Here is a 9,581-nt window from a genome sequence, read left to right as displayed (position 1 = left end):
AGACCGCTGACAATCTAAAGATCAGCTGGCATAGAATCACAGGTTACTTAATAACAACCACTATGGAGCCAACAAGGACCAAACTCTTTGAATCGATTGCTCTGGGTGTATCGGGATAAAACCACTCGCTAATTCTCATATGAACGGGGAAGCCCATTGTACTCATTCTAACTCAACGTGACAAGAGACAATGGATCAGACACAACGTCCTCTGCACAGCTAGGATTATATCTCTGAGCCAAGAACCAGTCAACTACCTGCTGCATGTCGGTAGCACTCCATATAACTGACTAGTGGAGACGAGAGGAATGTGTTTTGCGCGCACGTGTGTGTGTGTGTGTGTGTGTGTGTGTGTGTGTGAGCCTGTGAGTGAATAGATAAAGGAGTATAGCATTGATTCATTTTTTCTTCTTCAGTAGCTATTAAAGTACAATTGACATAATATTCAGAATGGCTCTCTGGCATGCGCGACATTAGCCACCGATGATGCTAAAAGAGAGGAGGCCGCGGCGACATGAGATTTGGGGCAAAATTCATCTTCGTTCAGCCTCAAACAAAAGAATCGTGAAACGTTGTTGCGCTCGCCTCTACGAAACCCAGAATTTTTGCTGATGTTGGTGTGACAATTGGCAAAGAAGCAAACCATGCGTCCCAGTTTCTCTCAGGCCATGGAACCTTCTGAATATTGTGCCAAAACAAAACCGGAATGTCCCTTTAAGTTATCCATGTATTTATTCATTCATGTATTCATTCATTCATTCATTCATTCATAGGTGTGTCTGTCTATGCGTGCATGTTTGTTCAGAAGGAGATGTCCTTGACTAGCTTGTACTGGTGCTCTGTGTCTGTGCTGGCACACTTGACGAATGACATGGCTAGTGTTCTGGTCTGACTGAGTAGGTCCTTATCACTGTACCGGAGAGGAGGGATAAAATGAGGATCAAATAAATAAATACAATCATGGAGGTATGGAGGGAGTCAAATGAATGAATGGATGGCGTGAAAGAGGGGAACAGGAGGAAGGAAGGGAGGAAGGAAAGAAAGGATGTCAATATATCAGTGTCCTTAGCGGCCCCAGTTACACTTAACACTTACAAGCAACTTTTTTCATCACGAGCACAGTGGCAAGTGTCAGTGACACACAAAAACCTCATTTCAGGTGTGATCAGATTTCTGGATCAGATTTCTGGATCAGAGTCCAGATAGAATTCCAGTCACAATGACACGATGAGTGATGTAAAGAGATGGAGGGGAAAGTGTGAAACAGTCATGTGGACAGATAAATAGAAACAGCCATACGTTGACATTTTCAGGTAAAGTTTTGTGTCTTGTTGACTTGACCTATATGTTCAAATCTAGTTGACAGTATTTTGATCGTGGCAATCATTAAACTCAAAGAGAGAGGTTTAATTTGTTTTCAAATGGTGTCTCCAATCAGAACAATACCAACTTCACTTATGGACTTTTGTCGCCAGACTCTTTCGCATTCAAGCCGGGTTTGGACAATCAAACGGAACGCAAAAATCCCATTGAAATGACAAGTGTAACCGGGGTCTTTGCATCCTAACATCCTACAAAAACCTTCAGAACAGCAAAAAAACAACAACATTCACAACCAATCACAAAGAGGATGGAACGGATTTAAACCAATGGGAGAGGGAGGGATGGACCGTGTTGATTGGGACATGACAAAGCGGGGAGGAAGGAAGGGGGGGGGGGGGGGCGGAGCGGGGGTCACATGACATCAACCAACCAGCACACAGAGATGTAGACTGTTCCAAAATGATTGATGCAAACATGGGGTATTTATACACCTAGGGACATAGTGCTATTCAGCTTATGTAGCCCCGCCCACTTGACCCAGACCCTGTCTTGTTTGGACTGGAGTGTGCGGCGCCCTCTACAGGCACTGTGTCTCACCTTTGCTCCAGCTGCTTCATGGTGGCAGTGATCTGATTGGTCTTCTCCTCCAAACGACTGATCATATCGTTCTTCTGCTTCATCCCGTCATCAGACGACTGAGAAATGAGAATTATTATTATTATTGGCAGTAGTAGTAGCAGTAGAAGTACAAGTATTATTAGTACATCCATTTATCATGCAAATGGTGAGAGGATCAGTAGAACCAGATAAAGGTGTGTGTGTGTGTGTGTGTGTGTGTGTGTGTGTGTGTGTGTGTATGTGCGTGTGCGTGTGCGTGTGTGTGTGTGTGTGTGTGTGCGTGTGTGTGTGCGTGTGCGCATCTGTACATACCTGCATCTTCTGGTACATCTCTACATTGATGGCCTTGACCTCATCCAGTTGATGCCTCAGTCCAATTAGTGTGTCCTGTTTACCAGAACAGAAAAAACAGCTGCCTTGCATCAAACCACCTTGTAAAATAGTCACATTTCTGCTTCTGTTTTCCTGCTAGTAGAGTTCAAAATCAAAGTTTTCTCTTGTCTTTTCTCCCGAGATGTGCAATGCTAAAACACATTGTCAAGAATTGATTTAGGATGTTTTCAATAATGGATGATGAGAGATGGAAAAAGCCCAAACATCCAGTTTGAAAATAGATCTGGGTTTTGTTGAATACTCAACTGAGTGGCCAGTCAACAGATATTGATATATGTCTATATTGATGTGTTATCTATGAATAACCGACCACTGTTTCACATCTCAATGTTTCCCACACAAATGTTTCATGTCTTCGGTAAGTCGTTATTAAACGTAACATTGTAGAGCAAGCCGGTCATTATTGCAATTAGCTGTGACAGGGTAAATCAAGACCCAGACATAATGTTGAACCAAAATGAAATCACCTTGCATAGGCAACCAAAGTAGGTCCAGATCAAGAATGCCTCTAATTTGATCAAAGTAGAAGTGGGTAATGCTTGTGGGACTCATGTGCCAAGTTTAGAAGTCATTTTGTTTATAGACAGTTTTCACCAGCTGCAACCCGACAGCACTTCCTTTTTCTCAGCTTCTTCTTCTGTGTTTTATGGCGGTTGGCATCCTTAAATGTTGCATTACCGCCACCTGAATTGTATCAGCTTCACAGTGCTAACTATTGACAGTGTCCCCTTTCTCAGCTGTTCAGGGGAAAACACTGACATAGCCTACTTCTATTTCTTGCTTTATGTTTAAATGTAAAGATAGGCCTATGCGTGCAATAACGTACTGATAGTCAGCTTACTCTGTAACATGTAGCTTTTATTAGCCTCTCAGGCTAGCTCCGGACCAGACAACAACGCTTCCTACTACCCAGCGTGTGCATGTCTTTCCGACAGCGGTGGTTGTTATGGCAACTATCAACAACAACAACTACTAACTACTACAAGACATAAAGACCGAAATAGGCTACGTTGTTACTGTGTCTATCGGAGACACGGCCTAACGTTAACATTTAATATCAGCCTGCGCTCAGCTATGTATACAGGAAGTAAACCGGATATTCAGGTGGGTTGTGATGGTTGTTATTGTTGTCAAGTTAAAACCGTCTCTAAAGGGTCAAAGAAGTAGAATAGTCTTCCTTTGACTACTGCCTTCAGCTCTTGATGCCTCTTGCAAATAAATCATAAAAACTGTCAAACTGATAGGTTCTTCTCACTGCCAAAGGAATGATAAATATGAAGGGAAAGAGAGAGAGAGAGAGGGAGGGAGGGAGAGAGGAGGAATGATAGACGGAGGGGTATGTTGACCTGTTTTTCATGAATATCTTTCTCGAGAAGTTTCATGGCCAGCTCCATTTCCTGCTTCATCGACACCTGGACGACCAACTCGTTTTCCACATCCTAAAAACAACACATACAAGATGTTAGCACACAGACACATATATTCTATATTATGTATACAATGTATACATAGTTTATATGTCTCCACCTCCCCCCCCCACACACACACACACAGACAGTCAAAGCGTCTGACCTGTCTGAGTTGACATTCCTCCTTCAGTTGCCTTCTGGCCTCGTTGTACATCTCATCCAAACCCTGGCGAGATTGTTTATAGGTGTCTCTCTCCATTGACGCGTCGCCCTGGGTTACCTAGAGCAACATGAAATATCATGAAGAAGAAGAGCCTGGGTTACCTAGAGCAACATGAAATATCATGAAGAAGAAGAGCATGGGTTACCTAGAGCAACATGAAATATCATGAAGAAGAGCCTGGGTTACCTAGAGCAACATGAAATATCATGAAGAAGAAGAGCCTGGGTTACCTAGAGCAACATGAAATATCATGAAGAAGAGCCTGGGTTACCTAGAGCAACATGAAATATCATGAAGAAGAAGAGCCTGGGTTACCTAGACCAACATGAAATATCATGAAGAAGAGCCTGGGTTACCTAGAGCAACATGAAATATCATGAAGAAGAAGAGCCTGGGTTACCTAGAGCAACATGAAATATCATGAAGAAGAAGAGCCTGGGTTACCTAGAGCAACATGACACATCATGAAGAAGAAGAGCCTGGGTTACCTAGAGCAACATGAAATATCATGAAGAAGAAGAGTCTGGGTTACCTAGAGCAACATGAAATATCATGAAGAAGAGCCTGGGTTACCTAGAGCAACATGAAATATCATGAAGAAGAAGAGCCTGGGTTACCTAGAGCAACATGAAATATCATGAAGAAGAAGAGCCTGGGTTACCTAGACCAACATGAAATATCATGAAGAAGAGCCTGGGTTACCTAGAGCAACATGAAATATCATGAAGAAGAAGAGCCTGGGTTACCTAGAGCAACATGAAATATCATGAAGAAGAGCCTGGGTTACCTAGAGCAACATGAAATATCATGAAGAAGAAGAGCCTGGGTTACCTAGAGCAACATGAAATATCATGAAGAAGAAGAGCCTGGGTTACCTAGAGCAACATGAAATATCATGAAGAAGAGCCTGGGTTACCTAGAGCAACATGAAATATCATGAAGAAGAAGAGCCTGGGTTACCTAGAGCAACATGAAATATCATGAAGAAGAGCCTGGGTTACCTAGAGCAACATGAAATATGAAGAAGAGCCTGGGTTACCTAGAGCAACATGAAATATCATGAAGAAGAAGAGCCTGGGTTACCTAGAGCAACATGAAATATCATGAAGAAGAAGAGCCTGGGTTACCTAGAGCAACATGAAATATGAAGAAGAGCCTGGGTTACCTAGAGCAACATGGAATATCATGAAGAAGAAGAGCCTGGGTTACCTAGAGCAACATGAAATATGAAGAAGAGCCTGGGTTACCTAGAGCAACATGAAATATCATGAAGAAGAGCCTGGGTTACCTAGAGCAACATGACATATCATGAAGAAGAAGGGCCTGGGTTACCTAGAGCAACATGAAATATGAAGAAGAGCCTGGGTTACCTAGAGCAACATGAAATATCATGAAGAAGAAGAGCCTGGGTTACCTAGAGCAACATGAAATATGAAGAAGAGCCTGGGTTACCTAGAGCAACATGAAATATCATGAAGAAGAGCCTGGGTTACCTAGAGCAACATGAAATATCATGAAGAAGAAGGGCCTGGGTTACCTAGAGCAACATGAAATATCATGAAGAAGAAGAGCCTGGGTTACCTAGAGCAACATGAAATATCATGAAGAAGAAGAGCCTGGGTTACCTAGAGCAACATGAAATATCATGAAGAAGAAGAGCCTGGGTTACCTAGAGCAACATGAAATATCATGAAGAAGGAGAGCCTGGGTTACCTAGAGCAACATGAAATATCATGAAGAAGAAGAGCCTGGGTTACCTAGAGCAACATGAAATATCATGAAGAAGAAGAGCCTGGGTTACCTAGAGCAACATGACATATCATGAAGAAGAAGAGCCTGGGTTACCTAGAGCAACATGAAATATCATGAAGAAGGAAATAAAAATTCAACATTGGGTCGCCACCCAAAACAAATTGGCCACTTTGTCGCCAGATTAGAGGAATATTAACATTAAGATTAGACTGTTAGACTGTGATGTCATTATTCACCTTTTCTCACTCACCTCCATGTCACCTCTCCCTCCCTGCCCGGGTTGTAGCGGGCTCATTTTTAAAGCTAGAGCGAAGCTACTGATATCATATGAAACTAGAAGATCTAAGGCATCCATTGATACCAAGCAGGACATGCTAGCTTGTCAGCAAGGGGGGTAAATACCGCTCCAAACTTAGACAACATTTTGGAAAGGGAAAAACGGACATGGCCATATTCAAAGGGGTCCCTTGACCTGTCACCTCAAGATATCTGAATAATAATGGGTTCTATTGGTACCCCAGTCTCCTTTACAGACATGCCCACTTTATGCTAATCCATTTTATTCTTCCCAAAAAAATGCATGCATTATAAATGTGTTATTTTTGCCTATTCTGAATATTTCTGCATATAGGACCCCTAAACAATATTGGAATTGCAGAAATTGAGTGTGACTGGAAAGCTGAGTCTTGTAAATTCAATTAGCCCAATTGTATTCATGTGTGATGATGTTAGTCCACATCATCTACATTGTGTCTTGTGTCTGGTATGTGTGTGTTGAGGCTCTAATTTAGCAATACAGTCAAGTAAATCGGTGGTATTTATTGCCATAGTAAATTTCACTTTGTATGTGTGTGTGTGTGTGTGTGGGGGGGGGGGGCACTTCAAGTCTGGGTCACCTTGGGGCATCACACTGTGTTAATCCGGCCCTGATGATGAGCGCATCTGAAATAGCTAGTCAGCGACTAGTCAGGACATCCAAACAAGTTCTGACAGAGAGCAATGTCATTGGACCACATTGGACAAATACATTTGCATAATTTCTCCCAGCATGCCGCTTGTTCCTTCCAAACTTTTTACATGAAAGTAACTAACCAAATTAAATGGTGGGTGGAGTGGTGGGTGGAAATAATAATTAGCCCATTCTTATTTAAACATGCCGTTTTGAAACATTCAATAAAGAAAGACAAATTAAAAATAGACTATGACGACTCGACACCCTAAGTGATACACACATGTTATGGGAGTGGTATATATACCCCTTACATCAATTTCCGTGTTAGTAGAATGGTTAGTTCCTTGCTCTGCTCTCCCCTAGGAGCGCTGGCTCTGCGGTAATGCCATGAACAGCTGTATCGCGCAGTAAATCTCTGTTTTCTTATTTTTTTACATCAATTTATTGGGGGGGGGACACATTTTATCAGGCTTAAATATTGGGGGGGATTTGTCGTTCTCAATGTATATTGCCGTTACGGACCTGGTGCATGTATCAGTTTTCCGCTAAAATGTTTTCGCACTGGCGCAGGCTGCAGCTCTAAACTTATGTCGACACTTTATTACAGAGTGGATGTTAGATGTTTCTTTGTGTTTCTAAATGACAGGATCTTGTTTTGTGACAATGTGTCACATGTGAGGGTGTGTAGTTAATTAATTAATTAGTGTACCTCGAAATGTTGTTGTGACTTCTGTAGAATGAGGCTATTTTCACTCCTCAGCTGTTGGTTCTCTTCTTGCAGTTTGATGATGTTGTTCTTGGCTATAGCTAACTGCACGCACGCACGCACGCACACACACACACACACACACGCAGACAGTTCAGCTGATTACCGTAAATTCCGGACTATAAGCCGCGGCTTTTTCCCCGTTTTTTGGCCCCTGCGGTTTATATAACGGTGCGGCTTATCTATGGATTTTTTCAGCAAAAAAAAAAAAAAAAAACGGAATTCTCTCTTCTTTAGCACTCTTTCTAACTATAAATCCACTTCTGTTTTAATTTCCTCTCTTGCCCTCTTTTCACCACACCGCGGACACTGTGTGCACTGTAAAAAAAAACACAGGTGGTGTTGTGTTATGTTGTTTTGTTGAAATGTTAATAAATGGGAGCTTCCTCAAACAGCCATCTCTTTCCCGACAATCCCCTCTGTGCACGAACCCTTACATATGGTAATTAAACATTAAAACACAATTAAAAAAAAAAAAAAAAAAAAAAAAAAAAACATTAAAACACCCGCGGCTTATAGTCCGGTGCGGCTTATATATGTAACAAACAGGCAATTTTGCTGCTGCGGCTTATACTCCGGTGCGCCTTATAGTCCGGAATTTACGGTAGTTATAACTTCTGAGCAAAATTTTGACATCAACACACTGTGCAATGAGTTACAGATATTACAGACTTTCAAGTTGTCAGTTACTAGGGCTGTCAAAATATTTGTTCGAATACATTCAAATACTAAAAATATATATATATATATATACATATATATATATATATATATTCTTTATTTTTTTGCGTGCATGGCAAAGCAAACCAATACAACCAGAGAGAACCAGACTACAGATATTATATAAACTACACTACAAATGTATCCATGCACAATGTGAGTCTCACCTCCTCTATGAGTTTGGAGTTGGACTTCTCCAGATTGTCCACTCTGCCCTGAAGACCATGGACCGTGGAGCTGGACACAGACACACAAATACACAATCAACAAACACTCAGTCCACCAGGCCCTGTTTCTCTGCATTCATAGTGACAAAGTTCTTTCAGAATACGAGAAAAGGATTGTAGGAGACGTATCAAAATGTTCAGCTAAGCTGTTAAGAGTCATTGTTAAATAGAACTTTGACCTACATACTGAAGTGATATTAAGTGGAATGGCTGAATCAGTGGCTGTGTAGTCTGTTTCCAGTAGAAAACTGAAAGTCTTACTTGAGTTGTCGGTTCAATTCCTCGACGTAGTTCTTCTGATCCAAGATGGATGCTATCTGGCTATTCCTGTTGGCATGGAAACAGAGAGAAAACACAGCTCTGCAAACTGAAGAATCATCACATTACGTGCGTGTGCGTGTGTGTGTGTGTGTGTGTGTGTGTGTGTGTGTGTGTGTGTGTGTGTGTGTGTGTGTGTGTGTGTGTGTGTGTGTGTGTGTGTGGAGGAGGCAGCATAAACAGTGAGATGGAGACAAAGGAAGAGTGTACCTCTCTTCACTCCTGTAATCGTCAATGTCGTTCTTCAGGTACATCGAGAAGTCGATCACCCCAACCTCAAAATAATAAAAACAATGGTGTCATAAGATATAAAGCAAAGTAACATCAGCATCACTCACTTAAAGCAGCAGAGACTGAAAAGCAGTGTTTGCACAGCCATTGAGGTTGGTAGGATGGGACACCGCCGTTAATGTTAGTTTAGACCATGTGACGTGACGTTGTCATTTGTTTTGCCTCCTACAGAGTCATAGAACACCCCCCCCCCCCCCCCATGTTTGTTTCTGTTGACAAAAGACTGACTTGCCACTTGGTGTGTGGAGTGTGCTTAAAAATGGGATCCGATGGGCATCCGGGTAGTGTAGCGGTAGCTTCCGTGCCTACCAACATGAGGGTCGCAGGTTCGTGCCCCATAGAGACACTGCGTAACGCGTCATCATTCAGAAACCACGCCCAAGATGGGGGAAAACAGAAACCCCCCCTCCAATCCTGGCGTCCGCCTATGTCGCGTGCATGGTTGCGTGTTGCAGAAAAAGATTGTATATACGGAAGATGAACACGCCAACTTACTTCTTGACACCTAGATCCACATTTTTCTTCTCACCAATTCTCAATGGCTTCCTTGTTTTGCTCAGGAGTACAAAAAAACTTTAACTGGCGATTT

The 9,581-nt window shown here is 42.2% G+C and overlaps 1 protein-coding gene across 1 annotated transcript in view; it reads right to left on the bottom strand.

The window, feature by feature from the left end:
• Nucleotides 1-773: 773 nt before the first annotated feature.
• Nucleotides 774-9,581, bottom strand: part of rufy2 (RUN and FYVE domain containing 2) — a 17,577-nt gene continuing 8,769 nt past the window's right edge. Inside the window, exons 6-14 of the mRNA XM_083650495.1 lie at nucleotides 8,912-8,976; nucleotides 8,645-8,710; nucleotides 8,324-8,393; nucleotides 7,380-7,481; nucleotides 3,907-4,023; nucleotides 3,681-3,773; nucleotides 2,254-2,328; nucleotides 1,921-2,018; nucleotides 774-910 (exon numbers count right to left, since the gene is read on the bottom strand). Coding sequence (XP_083506621.1) covers nucleotides 802-910; nucleotides 1,921-2,018; nucleotides 2,254-2,328; nucleotides 3,681-3,773; nucleotides 3,907-4,023; nucleotides 7,380-7,481; nucleotides 8,324-8,393; nucleotides 8,645-8,710; nucleotides 8,912-8,976 — 795 coding nt within the window. The 3' untranslated portion in view covers nucleotides 774-801. The remainder of the gene's footprint in view (nucleotides 911-1,920; nucleotides 2,019-2,253; nucleotides 2,329-3,680; nucleotides 3,774-3,906; nucleotides 4,024-7,379; nucleotides 7,482-8,323; nucleotides 8,394-8,644; nucleotides 8,711-8,911; nucleotides 8,977-9,581) is intronic.

This window comes from Poromitra crassiceps (assembly GCF_964638095.1).
Source record: "Poromitra crassiceps genome assembly, chromosome: 14".
NCBI classification, from domain to species: domain Eukaryota; kingdom Metazoa; phylum Chordata; class Actinopteri; order Beryciformes; family Melamphaidae; genus Poromitra; species Poromitra crassiceps.
Note: the sequence above shows the minus strand (reverse complement) of the source record. Positions and strands in the feature narration are given on the sequence as shown.